A 22,019-nucleotide genomic window follows, 5' to 3' on the forward strand; every position below is an offset into this window, starting at 1 on the left:
CAAAATCATCTTTTAAGACTACTACACAGGTCCTCGCTTTTGGTCATCTCTGACAAGGGGTCTAGGTGGTCTCACAAGCTCATGAATGCCAAAATTTAAGAATTTTCATGTTGCTTAAATTAAAAAAAAAAAAAGTACTTCTATGGGGATGCCAGCAATTAAATGGTGAGCTACCATCAACTCAGCTCTAAAAGATAATAGCAATAGAACTATACACATTGAAAGTGGAAAATTATTTTAATCTTTAACATGTCACTATAAGGCAATCCAATTAACATGAAGAGAGCCATTTTATTTCTGCAGATCACTTCAGCAATGGCCAGAAAAGTAAAAGCTTACTGAAACAGAAAGCTGTGTGTTTTGTTTATGACTGCCAAGAATGTCCGAGACAGATTAAAGAAAGCAACCTACGCGAGAGTGACAGCAAACCGCTATTTCAATGGGTTTTCATTCATATGTCAGACCAAGTAGATCACTGATGAGATCAATGAAACAAAACGGCTCTCTCTCCATGAGAGAGGCTACATTAAAGCATTACATACAAGCTTGAAAATGGAATTTTTTAAATTTTGTTGCTTTCCACAATCCATATGACTGAGATCACAGCAGGTCTTATACTACCTGACCCAAGTAATGATCCTTGCAGTAAGTATTTTCCAATCCGGTTATTGTTACATATACTGACTTCTGTTACAGAATAAATTCCATTGCCTGTAGTTCAGGGCACTATAAAACAAATAATCTCCGCATAAAGGTCATCCACACAGTCTATTTGCAATCCAAGCTGAGTATTTTGCAGTTAGTGGACAGTCAGCTCTCTGCCTACCAGGAATTTTGTTACTGCCAACAGAAATGATCTGAAGACAATCTGGGTATTCATCTGCAGGAAAGTTTTACTGGTTCACGACAAGAATTCAAGAAACCCCATCTCATTTAGTTGGTTCCTGTTATTACAAACAGTTTTCCACCCCATAAACCCCACCCAAGGGCGAACACCCAAGTTTCCTCGGCTTTCTGTCGCCTTCCCACAGAAAGCTTTGGGCGGCAGCTTGAAGGTTTAAAAGGAGAGGCCGCAAATCCATTTCTCTTTATTCCCTTAACTAAATGTACAAATTATTCTATAAATATTATGCACTATCAATTTTAGTCAAGGAAAAAAAAAAAAAGAGAAAGAAGCTAAAGAAAAGAGATGGAAACTGGTGCTGACGACGAGAGTCTGAACACACGAAACCCAGTCCCTTGTTCCGTTCGGACAGCAGGATGGCTCAGAATCCACTTCACCCGACTGCACTTGCCTCCATGTACCCGGCATCAGGTTCTGCTGTGCTGCACGCCACAATTACCGTTTCTGTTTAAGCACCACACCATTTTAATTTCTCTCGAGTTCCAGAGGGTGTAACTCGCACAGCAACAAACCCCCGAAAGCACATCAAATTTGAACCTCTTTCCCTCATCCCCCTGAACAAAAAAAAAAATAAATAATTCAATGAAATGTTTGCGAGTGATTTTCAAGTCAGGTATGGCAGAGCAGTGCTTTCCATGGTACACCGTGGTCTCTGAGCGACGCGGTTCTTCTTTGTGCAGAGTCCTGATCACGCCGCTACGCTGGTTACCAGCAGGGGCAGCATGCAGGCAAGGTCTCTTTTAGCTACCTACATGGTGTGCCTTTTTGAATAACTTCATTAGCTGATGGAACCTTTCTGCAACCTACAGACAAGAAGAGTGACGAGTCAGAACTCAAGAGAAACTACAGTATCACCACTTCCCAGTTCCCATGATTTAGGAGGTTAGTTTGCGTGTTAAATATTACCTAGAAGTGATCGCAGCTAAGCACCGCAGGAAGCCTCCTTCCTCCTGTCGTCAAAAAATCGGTGACAAGAAGTGCACCAGAATTCACAGATTGCATTCCAGCCCCTGTCAGACTCCTACCAAACTCTTCTGTCATGGCTCCTAGAACAAGGCTTAGATCAGCATCTTGTTTCACATAGGCCAGCACTGAAAATGGGCTGGAACTAGTGAGCCTGATGATACTTTCTGAATGCACTGTAGAATCTATACTTTCTGAATGCACTGTAGAATCTATTCAGACCCCTTCACTTTTTCTAAAATGGATCATCTGCATTTTTTCCCCTCTTCAATACCCCACAATGACAAAGTGAAATCATATTTGTGTAAATTAATAAAAAGAAAATGAAATATCACATTTACCATAAGTATTCAGACCCTTTGCTATGACACTCAAAGTTGAGCTCAGGAGCATCCTGTTTCCATTGATCATCCTTGAGATGTTTCTCCAACTAGACTGGAGTCCACTTGTGGTAAATTCAATTGATTGGACATGATTTGGAAAGGCACACACCTGTCTATATAAGGTCCTACAGTGCATGTCAGAGCAAAATCAAAGCCATGAAGATGAATGAATTGTCTTTAGATCTCTGGGACAGGACTGTGTCGAGGCACAGATCTAAAAGGTAATAAAAGGTTGCTGCAGCACTGAAGGTCCTGAAGAACGTAGTGGCCTCCATCATTCTTAAATGGAAGAAGTTCAGAACCATCAGGACTCTTCCTAGAGCTGGCCACCCACCCAAACTGAGCAATCAGGGAAGAAGGGCCTTGGTCCGAGAGGTGACCAAGAACCTTGATGGTCCCACTGACAGAGCTCCAGCGTTCTGCTGCAGAGATGGGAAACCTTCCAGAAGGATAACCATCTCTGCAGCACTCCACCCAAGCAGACCTTTATGATAGATGGAAGCCACTCCTCAGTAAAAGGCACATGACAGCTTGCTTGGAGTTTGCCAAAAATCACTTAAAGGACTCTCAGAGCATGAGAAACAAGAGTCTCTGATTGAACTCTTTGGCCTGAATGCCAAACGTCATGTCTGGAGGATTCCAGGTACCGCTCAGCACCTAGCAAATACCATCCCTACACTGAAGAATGGTGAAGGTAATATCACACTGTAGGGATGTTTTTCAGCTCTAGGAACTGGGAGACTAGTCAGGATCGCAGCAAAGTACAGAGAGATCCTTCATGAAAACCTGCTCCAGAGTGCTCTGGACCTCAGGCTGGGGTGATTTACCTTCCAACTGGACAATGACCCTAAGCACACAGCCAAGATAATGCAGAGGTGGCTTCAGCACAAGTCTGTGAATGTCCTTGAGTGGCTCAGCCAGAGCCTGGACTTGAACCCAATCGAATATCTCCAGAGAGAACTGAAAATAGCTGTGCATTGATGCTCCACATCCAGCCTGACAGAGCTTATGAGGGTCTGCAGAGAAGAATGGGAGAAAATTCCCAAATCCGGGTGTGCCAAGACTATAGCATCATACCCAAGAAGACTTGAGGATATAATCGCTGCAAAAGGTGCCTCAACAGAGTCCTGAGTAAAGGGTCTGAATACTTTATGTAAAAGTGATTTTTTTTTTTTTTTTAAATTTGCACGAATTTCTACAAACCTGATTTCACTTGGTCATTATGGGGTATTGGGTGTAGATTGAGGAGAAGAGTAAATGCATATTATCCATTTTAGAATAAGGTTTTAAACGTTACAAAGTGTGGAAAATGTGAAGGGACTTGAATACTTTCTAAATGCACTGTGTGTAAGGTTGTGATAATTTGCTCAAGCCTTCTAGACCCCACCTTCATTCACAATGGGTGAGCCACATCGCCCTCTGGAACCAGCTAACAGACCTTCTATATGATCTCTAAGTGTTGCCAATAAGCATTGTCCCTTTACTCTCCCACTTGTGACTGTGAGTGCTGCCTCTGTAATATTCCCATGCCTGGCTGGCCCAAGAAGCAGAGTCCTGGTCTGGAAGTCAAACCCAAGGTCTTTATGGCAGTGCACACCACTCGCCACTGAGTCAGGCTTTTGTGAAGTGCTGCTATCTGTTATGAAAAGGGCAGTAATCTCTCTTTAAAAATAGTTTTTGCCATACAAAAAGGGAAGCTGGTAACTGTGAGCAGAAAGTTCTGTCTGATCCGTCCTTCTCATGGCATGTGACAGAGTAAAATGGTGCAACTAATTTCAGCTAGGTGTGCTGATTTTGTCAGAAATTAAAATAAAAAATTATTATAATTCATTTTCCAATCCTGGTGGCAAATAGGATTTTCCAGAGATACTTCTGCCCTAGCCTGGAATAAATATATGTGAGGTTGAGCACTTTAGCAGGCAAATAAAAACAATGAGATTTAGTTCAGTTTTAGTTTGAGGCATAACCATTCTTCAAGAAAATCCTGAAGTCAATGCATGTTACAGAGCATAGCCAAAAACAAAACAAACCAAACCACACACAGTTTATTAATATACATAACAAGGGTCATTTCCTAGCAGCCTGAATAGGGCTGAAGTCTGCACACGTGGACTTCGGCTTTGATTTTCGAAGCGGGCTTATGCGCTTAAGTCCGCTTTGAAACTTAGCAGGTCTATGCGGAATCCTGAACATGCACAAGCATGCTTAGATGCCTGATCCGGAGCAGGGGTAAAACGTGCAGATGTACATCTGCAAGCATAATTTTGGAAAATCAGAAATATGTGCGCAAATGGTTTACCCCCGACCCCAACTCTGCTCCTGGGAACCCTTCTTTCAGGTGTGTGTAAAAGTACATGTGAAATTGCTTGTGCATGTTCTTGTTTTAAGGGAGGAGGAATAGCCTAGTGGTTAGAGCACTGTCCTACAAACAAGGAGACCAGGGTTTGAATCCTGCTGTCGCTCCTTGTGACCTTGGGTAAGTCACTTTACCCTCCATTGCCTACTGTACCTGACTGTAAAATGTAAACTGATATGATATCTCGATCAAATGTCGGTATATTAAAAAATAAATAAATGTGAAATTGCTTGTGCATGTTCTTGTAGGCCTACAACCACTGGAGTAGTTTTGAAAAAGGCCCAACTGAATATAAAACAATTGCAGTATAATCAGATATTTCCCTGTGCCAGCCCCCCCCCCCCTTCTGTTTTGTATCTATGGGTTATCATAAATAGCAGTGGGAATGTGCTCTTCCCCTGCTTGACTAAGTGAACCTCATGCTCTCCGATAACGATGACTCAATGCTGTTTTTTTTTTTTGTTTTTGTTTTTTTTTTAAACTGTGCAGCTAATGGCGGGCTCAGTGGTTTTCCCTCACCAGCAAGAGGCAGAAATAAACGCCTACCTGTTGCGACGTTTTATCCAGCTTGTCAGCTAAGGTGAGAAAGGTTTGTTCCGAGGGTCCTTCTTTTTGGCACTCTAAAAGGATGGCTCTGTCATTATCCCTTTAAAAAGCAAAAAAAGTCTTGTAATCAGCTGCTCTGGAGATGCTATAGCCAGGCACACATGCAGATTTGTGATGGATATTCCAATACCTCAAAAGGTACAACGCACAACAGGGCAATCTTTTTCAGTGGAAAGAAAAGTGTTTCCCAACCTGGTCTTGCAAGCAATGGATTTGAAGGCTTTCCTCTGTTAGTTTCAAGTAGTGTCCCTTGGTCTTAAAAGAGTAAATGGCAGTCCCCTATTTACCTGTTCCACCCAACTCATGATTTTATAACCCTTCATCAAATCCCGGCACGGTCCCCTCTTTTCAAAGCTGAAGAGCCTTAACCTTTCTCCATAAGGGAGGCAATCCATCCCCTTCATCACTTTTGTTGCTTTTTCTGTTACTTTGCTAGCTCTGCTTCATCTTTTCGAGATGGGATGGCTAGAACTGCACACACTACTCAAGGTGCAATCTACATCTTGGATTGTTATAGAGGCACTAGGATATTCTCAGTTTCTTTCTCATTTCCTTTCCAAATCAGTCCTAATATTCTATTTGCTTTTTTTTTTGTTGTTGTTGTTGCTGGAGGATGTGATCAAAGCTATTTTAGCCTAACTGAATTTAAGAGAGGTCTGGACAAGTTACTAAAGAAAAAATCCATAAAACATTATTAGTTAGGCAGATTTAGGAAAGCTACCACTTATACCTGGGGTGAGCAACAAGAAATGGATCCCACTCTTTGGGATCTGCCAGGTACTTGTGACTTGGATTAGACACTCTTGGAGACAGGATGCTGGGCTTTATGGACTTTTAGTGTAACTCATCAGGGCATATTTTATGTTTCCCTCTAATGGAACAACCTCAATGATATGTGCCATCGAGAAGAGATGGACTTGGGGATGGCTCAGAAGAAGTGCCAAAACATGCTCATTCTGCTCTAGATCTGTTCTAGGGCTGCTGAAACCGGACAGGGTTCCCGATACCAGCTGAGCATAATGAGCTTCTCCAGACACAGTACGAGCACCAGCGGCACCCAACTCTGGTGCTGTTGGTGCCACGGGACTGATGCCTTGCAACGCCCGCTCCACTTGGACTCTATGCTTCAGCTCCTTTTCAAACTTGCAACACAGAGGAAGGAGGGGTGGCCAGATCTTCCTTGGACCCAAAGGGGATAGGCAACTGGCACAAAGAACGGAGGAAACCGCTACAGTTCCCAGCCATTGATGGAGGTTGAGCACTCTTTGCCATGGGGTTGCCTTGGGGGCATCACGCCAAAAGCCATGCATAGATGGGGACCGGTGCCAATGCTTCTTGGTCTTCTCACGGTGCTTGGCCCGGTGTTTCCCCAATGCAGAGGTCAAGGATGATGAACCAGACGTCCCTGGCCAGGAGGAGATAGATAACGGTTGATCTCTGGTGCCCCTATCCACCAGCGACCTTGACGAACAGACAATCCCACCGATGCCGATGGCTCAGAATTCTTCAACCCAAGAGGTTGTCCATCTTACAGAGTTGAAGCTGACAACCCTTTGGGGTCATCTGGGCACACAAGCGGCAACCCTGGATATGATGTGATGCAACAGGCAGAGGATGGAAACCTCATGAGGAACAGTGGGGCACTGGGAGCATTGGCGGAAACCAGATTCGGCCATGATGGGGCGAAACAAATGGGGAAAATCACGGAATGATGGAGGTGGGCGTCAATGAAAGACAGGCACTGAGGCATTGCCATGACATGGGGAACAGACCGCAAAAAGAAACTTGCCTGACCGCCAAAAACCCTGACTGGGGGCACTACGGGGAGGCACAGAGAGGGACCCAATGATGGACCAAAGGAAGAGAGTGACAAATCGCAAAAAAGAAAATTATTATTTACCTGCTAATTTTCGTTCCTGTAGTACCATGGATCAGTCCAGACAGTGGGTTATGTCCCCAATCCAGCAGATGGAGTCAGCACAAGCTTTGAGGGGGCGTATCCATATATACTACTACCCCCTCTGCAGGAGTTCAGTATCGAGTATATCAAAGCCCGAGTAGAAACCCCCGAAGGATCAAGTTTGTGGAAACAGATAATGAAAACAATTGTAACCGCAACAAGTAACTGCAAACATCCTACCAACTTGTAGGGAGCTGTGAAAAACAGCGAAAAGAAACAACTGTGAAGACACAGAACACTGCGAGCAAGAAGCAGCGCAGAGCTGAGCAGGATCAAGAACCCAAACGCGGAGGGCGTCTGGACTGATCCATGGTACTACAGGAACGAAAATTAGCAGGTAAATAATAATTTTCTTTTCCCTGTACGTACCTGGATCAGTCCAGACAGTGGGATGTACCCAAGCTTCCCTAAATCGGGTGGGGTCCTGCGAGGCCTGCTCGGAGAACCTGCTCGCCAAAGTGTCCAGAGACCGAAGAGGCGAGGTGCAGACGATAGTGCCTCGAGAACATGTGTAACGATTTCCAGGTGGCTGCCCTACAAATTTCCTGCGAGGATACCGAGCGAACCTCCGCCCAGGAAGCCGCCTGAGAACGTGTAGAATGCGCTACGATTCCGGGTGGGGGAGTCAGACCCGCCCCAATGTAAGAAGCAGCAATGCCGGCCTTCAGCCATCTGGCAATGGTAGTCTTCGAGGCCTGAGACCCCTTCTTAGGACCGGCCCAGAGTACAAAGAGATGGTCAGAGGTTCGGAACTCATTTGTAGCCTCCAGATAGAGGCGCAGAGTGCGCTTGACATTCAAGAGACGGAGAGACTTCGGCTCTGAGGAAGAGAAGGACAGCAACTCCACCGTCTGGTTCACATGGAATGCAGAAACCACCTTCGGAAGGAAGGAGGGAACGGTGCGAAGCGAAACTCCAGAGTCGGAGAAACGGAGATAGGGCTCTCTACACAACAGAGCCTGCATCTCCGAGATGCGTCGAGCGGAACAGATGGTCACAAGAAATACAGTCTTGAGAGTGAGATCCTTTATCGTTGCGCTGCGCAGCGACTCGAACGGTGGTCCCGACAGGGAGCAAAGCACAAGGTTAAGACTCCAGGAGGGACAAGGGTCCCGTAACGGAGGACGCATATGCTTGACACCCTTGAGAAAACGAGCAATGTCAGGATGCTGTAGAAGAGAGCCCCCATCGCTCAACAGCGAACCAAGGGCGGCCACCTGAACCCGAAGTGAATTATAGGTGAGCCCTTTTTCCACCCCCGCCTGTAGAAACTGAAGGATCTGAGGTACAGAAGCCTTAGCGGGTCTCGTGGCCTGGCTGGTACACTACAGCTCGAACACCTTCCAGACTCGAACATAGGCCGATGTCTTTCGTGCCCGCAATAGCGTGGATACTACCGCCTCCAGGTAGCCCCGACGCCGGAGGCGGCGCCTCTCAAAAGCCAGGCTGCAAGACAGAAGAATTCTGCCTGCTCGAAAAATACCGGGCCCTGATGTAGGAGCTGGGGGAGGTGCCCCAGCCTGATTGGCCTGTCGATCACCAGCTGTAGCAGGTCCACAAACCAGGGTCGCCTGGGCCATTCTGGGGTGACGAAAACCATGGTCCCCTGATGGCTTTCTATTCTGCGGAGCATCCTGCCCACCAGGGGCCATGGTGGAAAAGAAAGATATGGCGGCCACGGGAGGACCAGGGCATCCACTCCCTCCGCGCTCTCTCCGGCGACTGAAGAAGCGTGGAGCCTTGGCGTTGAGAGCGGACGCCATCAGATCCAAGTGGGGGGCCCCCCACCGATGGACGAGAAGTTGCATTGCTTTGTCGGAGAGAGACCACTCTCCGGGTCCAGCAGTTGACGACTGAGGAAGTCCGCCTGGACGTTGTCCACACCGGCGACGTGCGAGGCCGCTAGCCGGACGAGATGACGCTCCGCCCATTGCATCAGCAGCGCCGCCTCGAGCGCGACCTGCGGGCTGCGCGTGCCTCCTTGTCGGTTGATGTAGACCACGGTGGTAGCGTTGTCCGATAGGATTCTGACTTCTCGGTTCCGAAGAAGCGGGAGGAAATGTCGCAGAGCTAGCCGGACCGCTCTGGTTTCCAGACGGTTGATTGACCACTTCGCCTCCACCGTGGACCACGTCCCCTGCGTGGCGCTTCGATCGCAGACTGCACCCCAGCCTGCTAGACTGGCATAGGTGGTCACCACCACCCAATTTGGCAGATCGAGGGACATGCCACGGGCCAGGTTCGGCGGATCCAACCACCAGCCCAGACTGTCCCTGGCATTCTGTGGGAGCGGGAGAATCATCTGATAGTCCTGCAATACTGGTTTCCAACGGGAGAAGAGCGCCCACTGTAAGGTCCTGAGGTGCGCGAAAGCTCAAGGTACAAGGTCCATGGTGGACCCCATCACTCCCAGGAGTTGCAGGTAGTCCCAGGAGGTGGGCTCTGGTAACGCAGAGAACCGTCGTGTGTGATCCCGCAAGGATTGAGCTTTGTCCTGGCGCAGAAAAACTTTGCCCAGTAGGGTGTCGAAAGTTGCCCCCAAAAAAAACCCAAGCGTTGCGAGGGCATGAGGGAGCTCTTGGAGAAGTTCACTACCCATCCCAGGGAATGTAGAAACCGTACTACTCGAGTCACCGCTGAGCGTCCATGATCGAATGACTTCGCCCGGAGGAGCCAATCGTCCAGATAAGGATGAACCAGGATGCCCTCCTTCCGGAGAGCTGCCGCCACAACTACCATGATCTTGGTGAAGGTGTGCAGCGCCGGCGCCAATCCAAACGCGAGAGCCGTGAACTGAAAATGCTGGTCCAGAATTTTGAAACGAAGGAAACTGTGGTGGTCCGGGCGGATGGGAATGTGCAGGTAGGCCTCCGTTAAGTCCAGGGAGGCGAGGAACTCCCCCCGATGCACCGCCGCAATCACTGACCGGAGCGTTTCCATGCGGAACCGAACGACTCGAAGGGATTTGTTGACTTCCTTGAGGACTAGGATAGGCCGGAAGGAACCGTCCTTCTTTGGTACGACGAAATAGATGGAATAGTGGCCCGAGCCCACCTCTCCGAAGGGCACGGGCGCAGTAGCGCCTATCTCCCGGAGTCTGTCCAGAGTCAGCTGCACCGCTCCTCTCGAGGTCCGAGCCACAGGGGGAAAAGATGAACCTTCCCTGCGGGGGGCGGACAAATTCCAATGCGTAGCCGTGTTTTATGGTATCCAGGACCCACTGGTCCGAGGTGATCCGTGCCCACTCCGCTTAGAAATACGTTAGTCGGTCCCCAATCCTGGGGACAGGGGAGTGGGCGAGACTGGCATCATTGTGAAGACTTGGTATAGGGGTTCCCAGTTCCGGGAGTAGTGCGTGCGGGCCGATGCCCGCGGAAGGCGCGCAACCAGGGCTGAGACCTGGGGGTGGATGGCCGGGAGCCCGTCTGTCTGTAGCCCCTGTAGCGCCGTTGCGCTCTGGCTCTGGTCCGAGAAGAAGAAAATGCTCTGGATGGTCGAAACCTATCCTCCGGCAGCCGATGAACAGCGTTCTCCCCCAGGGACTTGATGATCTGGTCCAAATCCTCCCCGAAGAGGAACTTGCCCCTGAAGGGAAGAGAGCCCAGACTGGACTTAGAGGACGTATCAGACGCCCAATTGCGTAGCCACAGTAGTCGTCGTGCTGCCACTACCGAAACCATGGATCTTGTGAGGACCCGAAAAAGGTCGTACGAGGCGTCCGCCCCATACGCCACTGCGGCTTCTAGCCGATCTGCCTGGGCAGCCTCATCGGACGGCAGGTTCTGAGACGTGAGGAGTTGTTGCACCCAAAGGAGACTAGCCCGCTGGGCAAGCGAACTGCACATCACCGCCCGCATACCCAGAGCGGAGACCTCGAAAACCCGCTTAAGGAAAACTTCCAACTTACGATCCTGTGTGTCCCGCAACGCCGCACCTCCCGTCACTGGGATAGTCGTCCTCTTCGTGACCGCCGACACTGCGGAGTCCACCTTTGGGACCTTGATGAGGTCCAGAAAATCTTCGGGGAGTGGGTACAGCTTTTCCATAGCCCGGCTGCTCTTCAGGGAGGCCTCCGGGGTGTCCCATTCCCTGGTGAGAAGTTGTAAAAACGAGTCATGAATGGGAAAAGCCCGAGCCCTCGGCCGGAGTGCCGCCAGGACAGGATCTCCCTTCCTTGAAGAAGTGATGACAGCGGGAGCTACTGGGGCAGGCGGGTCTGGTGGCGGATCCAAATCTAATTCTTGGATGATCTGCGGGATGAGGTCGTCCAGCTCTTCCCTCTGGAAGAGGCGTAGGGTACGCGGATCATCCCCCTCCTGTGTGCCGTCCCCTTGTCCCCCGTCCGGGAGGTCAAGTCCATGTCCCGCTGGGTCTGGCACCGCCCCCACTGCCGCGGGCGTGGATCGGACCCGGGTAGGAAGGCGGGAGGCCCCCACTCCCGGAGGGTCGGGGGGGGCCGGCGTCGAGGGCGACATCCGAGGGATCTTAGGAGGGGGGGGGGCCCCACAGGTGCTTCCAGCCCCTGCAGATAAGCGGTATGCATGAGCAGGATAAACTCCGGAGAGAACCCCGGCCTGCTCGGGTGCGCTTCGGGGGCGGCGTGGTTCCTGCTCCCTGGCTCTGGGTGCTTGGTTCCTGCACCAAAATCGGGGGAACACCCCCGCTGGTAGAGTCCTCCAGGGATCCGTTCTCCCTCGTGGCCTCCAGGGATCCGTTCCCCCTCGTGGCCTGCGCCTCAGGGCGCTCAGAATGTAAAATGGCCGCCGTTCCCGCCAAAAATGGCGGAGTGGCCGGCCCGCACCGCCCGGGCAAAAAAGAGAAATCAGTCAGGGACTGTGAGGTACCTTCCCCCCCGGGAAGGCATCGTGCACAGATGCCCTCCCGGGAAATCCAGGACCCCGGGTCTCCGCAGGCCGCACAGCGGGACGGCCGCGGCATCGGAATCGCTGCAGGAGAAAAGAAAAAGCCACGGGGGGGGGGGGGGGGGGGGGCCACGCGCACAAAGGCGCCGCTGCGGGGGGGCCCGGTCGGCCCGCACTGCCCGCTGTCTGAAAATAGAGGAGGGTGCTGTGGGGGGGCCTTCCTGGCCACACGACCCGCCCCAGACATCTTTCCCTAAATGGCTCAGCAGCCCATGAGGAGCTGTAAAATGGCCGCGGGTGAGGGAGTAAAGAGCGAAGAGGCCGGCTCCACCGGCTTTCGCGGGCACCGGGGGCTGAGCTGTAAAGGAAAAAACTACAAAGGAAAAACAAACTTACCCCTGGCTGCAACGAGAAATAAACAGCAAGGCCGCAGAGAAGAGACAAGGAAGATAAGCCACTCCCCAGAAGTTGAAAGAACTCTGCCTTTTTTTTTTTTTTTTAAACTTAATACAAACTTGATACAAACTTGATCCACAGAAAAAGACAACAACAAGCCATAATCAAGCAAGAAAGTGAAGGAAAAGGAGGGGAAGCCTGATTCCCCTACTCGCATCTGCTGGAGTCAGAAGATACTGAACTCCTGCAGAGGGGGTAGTAGTATATATGGATACGCCCCCTCAAAGCTTGTGCTGACTCCATCTGCTGGATTGGGGACATAACCCACTGTCTGGACTGATCCAGGTACGTACAGGGAAAATGAAATTTTTCACAAGGCAAAAAGCCAAAATTTTTAGAGCTCAAACAAACTGCGAGGCTCACAGCTTCGCAGAGAGAAAAAAAAAAAAAAAAAGAGACGTGGATACCCACGTGGATGTGTGGTATAGGGCATGCTGGGTATGCTCAGTGTGCCTAGTCAAAGTTTCTAGAGGCTCTGACATAAGTTTTCTGCATCAGACTCCATCTGATGTCACCCATGTGCGAGGACTACCAACTGCTTGTCCTCAGAGAATCGAGATAGGACTGCTCTACTCTCTCCCTGAAGATCTCTAAATAACTCTGTTTGCCTCAACTCCTCCAGATCTGCCACTCTAGCCTCCAGAGATCAGATTAATTCCCTGAAAGCCTGGAACTCTTTGGGAGGTTGTACACCCAGTGCAAAATCATCATACGTGTGGCATTTGGTGCAAAAAACTGGGTAGCCTCCATCTTGCTGCTGGGCTTCTATCTGCATCTTAATTTGAGATGATAAAGTCTTAAAGGCTGATCAAGGAATAGGTATGTCTCAATCTAAGGATTGTTAAATGATTAGGTTTTTTAAATCATTGGGTTTTAAATGTGATAATCAGGTAATTAATGTTAGTAAATAACCAGCAATACAAACATAGAAACATGACGGCAGAACAAAAAAGACCATATTGCCCATCCAGTCTGCTTATCTGTTCAATTAATTTAGTATCATAAATATTCATGTCTTCCTTAGAGATCCCCTGTATTTATCCCATGACTGGCGACTTGAAATGCCACAGCCTTTTCATAGAAACATGACGACAGAAAAAGACCGAATGGCCTAACCAGTCTGCCCATCTTCCAATTAATTTAGCATCACTTCCTTAGCGATCCCCTGTATTTATCCCATGCTTTCTTTTATTCAGACACTGTTTTTGTCTCCACCACCTCCATGGGGAGGCTGTTCCACACATCAACCATCCTCTCTGTAAAAAAAAAAAAAAAAAAAAAAAAAATATCCTAAGATTACTTCTGACTCTGCCCCCTTTTCAACCTCATCTCATGACCCCTCATTCTAGAGCTCACTGCCACTGAGAAAAAGGCTCACCTCCTGTGCACTGAAACCTTTGAGATATTTGAATGTTTCTATCATGTCTCCCCTATCTTGCCTTTTCTCTACGGTATACATGTTTAGATCTTGAAGTCTATCCCCATAGGCTTTAGAACAAAGACCACCGACTATTTTAGTAGCCACCCTCTGGACTGACTCCATCCTGTTTATATCCTTTTGAAGGTGCGGTCTCCAGAACTGTACACAGTATTCCAAGTGAGGTCTCACCAGGAATTCATACAGGGACAATATCACCGCCCTTTCTCTGCTGATCATTCCTCTCCCTTGGCAGCCAAGCATCTTTCTGTCTTTAGCTGTTGCTTTATCCATCTGTTTGGCCACATTAAAATCCGATACAATTACCCCCAGATCCCACTCTTCCTTTGTGCTCAGAAGGAATTCATCTCAAATACTGTACATTTCCCTTGATTGTTTGCATCCTAAATGCATTACTATGCATCTAGCAGCATTAAATGTTAGCTGCCAGACAGACTATTCCTCGAGCTTCGCTAGGCCCCTCCTCATGTTTTCCATTCCTTCTTGGCTGTCCATAGATACAGATTTTGGTATCATCGGCAAAAAGACAAACCTTTCCTGACAACCCATCTGTTATGTCGCTCACAAACATGTTGAAAAGAACCAGTCCAAGGATTGATCCCAGAAGTGTACTGCTAGTAAAAGAACCACCCCCCCCCCCCCCCCAAAAAAAACCCTTCTCAGATAAAATTCCATTTACCACTACCCTCTGTTGCCTTACACTCAGCCAGTTTCTAACTCAGATGGTCACTCTAGGATCCATATCAAGGGCGCATTATTTATAGGTCTTTTGTGTGGAACAGTATCAAAGACCTTGCTGAAATCCAAATACACTATATCTAGCGAGTTCCCTTTATCCAACTCTCTAGTCACCCAATCAAAGAAATTGATCCGATTCGTCTGACAAGATTCACCTCTGGTAAACCATGCTGCCTTGGATCTTGCAATCCAGTGGAGTCCAAAAACTGCACTATCCTCTGTTTTAGCAGCAATTCCATTAGTTTGCTCATCACAGAAATCAGACTGGCCTGTAGTTCACAGCCTCCTCCTTACTTCCATTTTAATGAATAGAAACCACATCTGCCCTTTTCCACTCCTCTGGAACTACTCCAGACTCTAAAGAAGCATTGAAAAGGTCAGCCAGAGGTGCTGCCAGGACATTTCTAACTTCTCTTAGTACCCTTGGATGCATCTCATCCGGTCCCATTGCCTTATCTACTTTAAGTTTAGTTCGTTCCTCACAAACACTGTTCTGAAAATCGATTGAGGTTCACTTCACTTTCAGTCTTGTTTGTGTTTGTTTTATGCTGTCCTGCTCAAGGCCCTTCCACAGTGAACACTGAACAGAAATATTCGTTAAGCAATTTTGCTTTTTCCTCATCAACCTTATTTCTCCCCTCCACCTTTGAGTCTCACAATGCCACTTTTGCACTTCTATCACTGACATATCTTTAAAAAAAAAAAAAAAAAAAAAAAAAAACTTGTCCCATGTTACCTTATTGCTATTTTTTCTTCTATTTGAATGTTCGCATTCCTGAGTACTTTCCAAGCTTCTTTTAATTTTTACAAATATTGCCGCCTCTTTTTCTCTTTCTGCAATCTCTTGTAGTTTATGAATGACCTTACCTTTTCACTTACTTCTTTAGAAAACCACTATGGTCTCTTTCCTCTTCCCTTTATTTATATTTCTAACAAAAATCACTATTACTAGCAACAGTAACATGGAATAGACTTAGTGTTTGGGTACTTGCCAGGTTCTTATGGCCTGGATTGGCCACTGTTGGAAACAGGATGCTGGGCTTGATGGACCCTTGGTCTGACCCAGTATGCCTTGTTCTTATGAGGTTAACAATACTATTTTAGGTGTGACTTATTTTGAAGACTTTCTTCCTCCTCAAGAAATAAGACTGGGGTGGGGTGGGAATCAAATTAGTAACTAGTTGCCCAGGAACCAGTACTTTCAGCTTCTCATATCATGTGAGTGTCATTTTCAAACTCACAAAACTAATACTGGCAAACAAATACCATCCTTTTACTAGCTCTGAGAATCAAAGTCTATTTTCCCACCACACAAACAATTCTAGTACTGCTTGTCAGGATATCCATAATGAATATATATTATATTATATGGCCAAGAAAGTCCGTGAAACTGGGGATTCAAATACCACATACTGAGTGGATGGACATTTAGATAAATGTAGTGCATTATGCTAGATTTAAAAGTATGCAGTATTATAGTTTATAGAGCAGTATTGTATTCCATCCAATATCCACCAGGTAAATCTATCAGACATATAAATGTATTGCAGGGAGAAGACCAAGGTCTTTCCAAGAAAAGAAAGCATATTTGTTGGCATTATCCAGTAATAAAAAACAAACAAACAAACCTGGGGCCTGCATAATATGCAAAAGCTTGACTAATGAAGCTTTAAGCTACTTACCTATATGGTCCGTTTCCCAGATCTAGAGGCAGTCATGGACAGGACTTAGATCGATTTTCAGGACAGTGTGTTCGTGAGGAGCTAACTAAACTTGGACATAGTGGCTGCCACGGAGACTTGATACACAGAAAACCATGACTGGGATGGAATTTTTCTGGACTACAATCTATTCAGGAAGGACAAGGTAGGAAGAAAGGGTGGAGTGGAGCTACATATTAAAAATATTAAAGCAACAGAACTGCAAGGCTTATGAGGTAAGTAGGAGGCACTGTGGGTTAATCTGGAAAGAGGGAATGGAACATTCATATATATTGATGCAACATAGAAATCTTCTTTGCAGGCAGAAGTAATGGATAGAAATTCAGTAGAAGATATACACAAAATTGTTATGAAAGAGGAGGTGCTATTTTGCTAGGGGATTTCAATCTGCTGGATGTTGACTGGGACTTCCCAGCTGTGTTATCTTCAGAAGCAGGGAGATCCTGGACTCTCTGCAGCGAGAATGTTCTGTCAATTGGTAACAGACCCTCAAGGGAAGGGGTGACAGTGGACTTGATGCTGACCAACAGACAGTGTTTCTGATGTTGTAATGGATGAGCATCTGGGATCTGGTTATCAGCAGATGGGGTGGTTCAATATTAAGAATGCAGGCGGTTATGGTTCATTCAAAGGCAAGTGTCCTATGTATCAGGAAATCCAAATTTGTTAAAGTGAAGGAGTACCTCAAGGAGTTTTTAGCTGGATGGGAAAATCTAGGAGTAACAGAAGAGCAGTGGGCAAAACTTAAAGGAGATATTGTAAGGGCAATTAATATTTTTGTTTGGAAAGTAAATAAAGGCTGCTATAGTAGCTGAAAAGGTAAGTTAAAAAAAGGAAGCGCTTATTATTTATACATACATTACAAAAGTTCACAGAAAAAGGAAGACAGACATCAATATCTAGAAAAGTAGTCAAGAGAGCGAAAATACAAAGTAAGAAAAGAGTAGATAAATATGGTAAAACAGGAGGAGACGACTTTTTTGGTTGAGATATGTTAGTGAAAGATGGAAGTGCCAAAAGGGCATTGTGAAAGTCAGAGGGCAAGAGGAATATGTAGAGGCTGATAAAGAAAAACAGAATTGCTCAAGTGGTGTTCACTGTGGAAAGGCCAGAAGTAGGACCACACATAGGACTGGAAGAGAGGAAAGCTTCAAATGATTTTCAGAGGACTGTGTTCATGAGGAGCTAGCTAAACTAAAAGTAGATAAAGCAATGGGGCTGGACAAAGTACTTCAGAGAACAGAGACGTTCTGGCAGCTCCACTGGCTGACCTTTAAATGCTTTTTAGAGAGTTGGGAGTAGTTCCCAAGGACGGGAGTCTGGCAGATGTGGTTCCTCTTCACAAGAGTAGTAAGGAGAAGGCTAGAAACTACAGGCCAGTTAGTATGACTTATGTGGTAAGTAAATTAATGGAATTGCTGCTAAAACAGCAGACAGTGCAGTTTCTGCAATCCAATGGATGATAAAATCAGAGGCAGTGTGGTTTTATCAGATGTAGGTCTTGTCAGATGAATCTGATCAATTTGACTAGATGACTAGAGTATTGGATCAGGATAGAGCATTTGATGTACTGTGGAAGGTCTATTGGAAAAGGTTTGTCTTTTGTCAAGGATATCTAATTCTCCAATAGATAGACACCCATTGAAGGTGTGGAAAATATAAGAAGGGATCTAGTGAAGGTTGAGGAATGATCTAGAATCTGACAGCAAAGATTTAATGCTAAAAAACCCAGGGCAATGCATTTGGGCTGCAAAAACTTAAGGGAGTGGTAAGGTATAGGGGTTGAAATTCTTCTACACAAAAAAACAAGAATGGGATCTGGGGTTGATTGTGACGAAAGAGGAGTTTTGCATGCTTTGTGATTTGTTTTGCCCAGAGAACTAATTTCCCATGAGTTGGCCTATAGGTGCTGTTTGGTATATGCACTGTAGTTCAAACCAAGGTAAGGGGATACTAGATTGACTCAAAATGGGGCTATTTTCTAAGTCAACTTGATTAATAGCAGGAAATGGACTTCTCATCTAAGAACTTATCCAAACCTTTTTTTAAATATAGCTACACTAACTGCACTAACCACATCCTCTGGCAACAAATTCCAGAGTTTAATTGTGCGTTGAGTGAAAAAACTTTCTCCAACTAGTTTTAAATGTGCTTACATGCTAACTTCATGGAGTGCCCCCCTTAGTCCTTCTATTATCCGAAAGAGTAAATAACCGATTCACATTTACTCGTTCTAGACCTCTCATGATTTTAAACACCTCTATCATATCCCCCCCCTCAGCCGTCTCTTCTCCAAGTTGAACAGTCTTAACCTCTTTAGTCTTTCCTCATAGGGGAGCTGTTCCATCCCCTTTATCATTTTGGTTGCCCTTCTCTGTACCTTTTCCATCGCAACTATATCTTTGAGATGCGGCGACAGAATTGTACACTATTCAAGATGTGGTATATGCAGGGCAATTCTCTCTGTAGTCTTGGCTGGTACTACAGAGAGAATAGCTCTCTGTTCTGAGACCCTGGCTCCAATCTATGTGGACAGCACATTTCCTGCAGCTTCCCAGAAACAATAAGTAGTGAAAAGTGTTAGGCTAACCTTTATTGTTTAATTCTTCGCTAACAAATTCTTCGCTAACAAAATACACCAATTCCAATTCAACCCTAAAGTGTTATATGATTACGTTAGTTCCCTTACCAAGGCAGCTTCCTCAGACATCCCAGATGATGTAGCTAAATCTAAATGTGAAGAACTTGCCACGTTTTTCCAAACCAAAATAGACAAATTGTTATCCAAGTTCACTAATGTCCCCTCCATTCCTGTCAAACAATTAAGGACTAGTGACAATACTAAAACTCTCTCCTCTCTAGACTGCACATCCACACTAGAAATTGAAATTCTTATTAAAAAAGCCAAACCCTCCACCCATCCCTCTGATACTATTCCCACTAAACATCTTCTCTCAATACCTAATCTCATTGCTAAACCCTTAACTAATATCATCAACTTATCCATTAACTCTGGACAGGTACCTGCCACCCTCAAACAGGCAATCGTCAAACCTATACTAAAAAAACCCAAACTTGACCCCTCTGATCTAGCCAATTACCGCCCCATTTCCAATCTCCCATTTATTTCTAAACTCCTTGAAAAAACCGTTAACAAACAACTCACAGAATACCTCGAGGATAACCACATTCTTGCCCCTGCTCAGTACGGTTTTCGGAAATACCACAGTACTGAGACTCTTCTACTTTCCTTGTCAGATCATATACTCAAAGGATTCGAGAAAGGTCAATCTTATATTCTTGCCTTTCTTGATATTTCTTCTGCATTCGATACCATCAGTCACTCCATTCTTATACAGCGGCTATCTGAAATTGGCATCACAGGGGTTGCCCTCAATTGGTTCAACTCCTATCTCAGTAATAGAAATTTTAAAATTCAGCTAGGAAACCATGTATCTAAAACTATCCCCCTCAAACAAGGTGTTCCACAAGGCTCATCACTCTCTTCAACACTTTTCAATATCTACATTTTACCCCTCTGTTACCTCCTTTCCAGCCTCAACCTCCCTCATTATATCTACGCCGACGACGTTCAGTTGCTCATCCCCATCACTGACTCTCTTTCAAAAACCATGGATATCTGGAAGGATACTCTCCTATCCATAAACAATCTCCTATCTTCCATCCACCTGGCCCTTAATACAACTAAAACTGAAATTATGCTTATCTCACCACAAAACCAACTGAACCCCTATGCTTTCTCACATCCCCCATTTGCCCAACAAGTCCGTGATCTGGGAATCATACTTGATGGTCATTTCACGATGAAGAAATTCATCAGTAACATACTAAAGGATGGTTTCTTTAAACTTCACACCCTAAAGAAACTTAAACCTCTACTTCATCCACCCGACTTCCGCACTGTTCTACAAACCATCATCTTTGCCAAAACTGACTACTGTAATTCCCTTCTCCTCGGCTTACCAAACAATGCCATCCACCCCATTCAAATACTGCAAAACACAACAGCCCGGATTCTGACCAACACACACAGACATGACCATATCACACCGGTACTAAAAGATTTGCATTGGCTCCCTATAGCTTCCCGCATACAATATAAGGCTCTCTCTCTTGTTCATAAGGCCTTATATAATCCTGAATTGAATTGGTTTAATGACACCCTCCGATTTCACCAATCTAATAAACCTACCAGACAGATTCACCTTGCTACCATGCCTACCACCTCGCCCAAATTCTACAAACTTACTTCCACTAGAACACGTGCCATATCAATCGCCGGGCCAACCCTCTGGAACACAATGCCAGTCGAATTACGACAAGAAGAATGCCTAAAAACCTTCAAGCGAAAGCTTAAGACCTGGCTCTTCTCTAAAGCATATATGTAAATTCTCCTCTCTCTCATTCATGTTCTCTCTCTCATTCTCATTCATGTTCCCTGCTAGTCCTGGCTTTCATCTAATTTATTCCCTAAACTTCCTCTCATTCACCACTGTGTTACCCTTACCCATTTCCTTTCCCTCTTCCCCCCGCCCTCCCTCCCTCCCTTTTCTACACTTATGATACATTATATATGTTATTCCCTTTTCCTGTATATATTGTATATAATTGCAATCCTAGCCTACAATAATTTAAGGATTAACTTAATTCTTTTCGCCATCTCATTTCCCCCCAGTCATTTATTCCTTTGTTAATATATTTTATTTTTGTTCACCTTTACATTTCCCCCTCCTTCCAATTATCCTCTTGTTTAATATGTTTTATTATATTTTACTTTTATGTTTTACTTTTATGTTAAACCTGTTCGATGTAAAATGTTCGATATAAAGTGTTCGATGTAAAGTGCTTTCTAAGCACTAGTTTTATGTTTCGCTGTGAACCGATGTGATATCATTGATGAATGTCGGTATATAAAACCTTTTAAATAAATAAATAAATAAAATATTGCTAGTTGCAAATTAAATCTTTTTCTATGCACTGTTTCCACTTTTTGTTATTAAACTCAATAGTTTGATAAGCTCTGCCAGTCCTGAACCAATTAATATTCCTAGTGTTTTTATTTAATCTGTAGGTATTTCTAGGAACTGTGTGACTCCTGGGTTGTATGGAGTCTCAGTGTTCCTAGAAACCAGCAAGGGATAGCTTGTGGGCAGGGTACTTGCCCAGAGGCAAGCAGGGTCCAGTTGGTAGCGGCACTGAGACGTTACATGACCGTGATCATATCAGATTATCTTAAGGTTGCCAAATAAGTGGCTAAGGCTATATAGCAAAAGCCATAAAGATGTTTGGGTGCATAGGGAGAGGAATGATCAGCCAAAAAAACCCAAACTAACCCCAGAGATATTAACCCTGTTTAAGTCCCTGGTGAAACCTCATTTGGAACACTATATACAATTCTTGAGGCCACGTCTTCAAAAGGATATAAACTGGATGGAGTCTGTCCAGAGGGTGGCTACTAAAATGGTCAATGTTCTTCTTCGTAAAGCAAACGGGGACAGACTTAAAATCTAAACATGTGTATCTTAGAGGAAAGGCAGGCCATGGGAGATAGAGATGTTTAAATATTGATTCCCAGGCATCGGGCCTCTTTCAACAAAAAGTAGGCTCTGGA

General features: G+C 45.8%; 1 protein-coding gene across 1 annotated transcript in view; it reads right to left on the reverse strand.

The window, feature by feature from the left end:
• Positions 1-218: 218 nt before the first annotated feature.
• Positions 219-22,019, reverse strand: part of CASP8AP2 (caspase 8 associated protein 2) — a 137,176-nt gene continuing 115,375 nt past the window's right edge. Inside the window, exons 14-15 of the mRNA XM_029596855.1 lie at positions 5,153-5,252; positions 219-1,707 (exon numbers count right to left, since the gene is read on the reverse strand). Of these exons, the coding sequence (XP_029452715.1) occupies positions 1,645-1,707; positions 5,153-5,252 (163 nt within the window). The 3' untranslated portion in view covers positions 219-1,644. The remainder of the gene's footprint in view (positions 1,708-5,152; positions 5,253-22,019) is intronic.

The sequence above is a fragment of the Rhinatrema bivittatum genome, chromosome 3, assembly GCF_901001135.1.
Source record: "Rhinatrema bivittatum chromosome 3, aRhiBiv1.1, whole genome shotgun sequence".
Lineage (NCBI taxonomy): Eukaryota > Metazoa > Chordata > Amphibia > Gymnophiona > Rhinatrematidae > Rhinatrema > Rhinatrema bivittatum.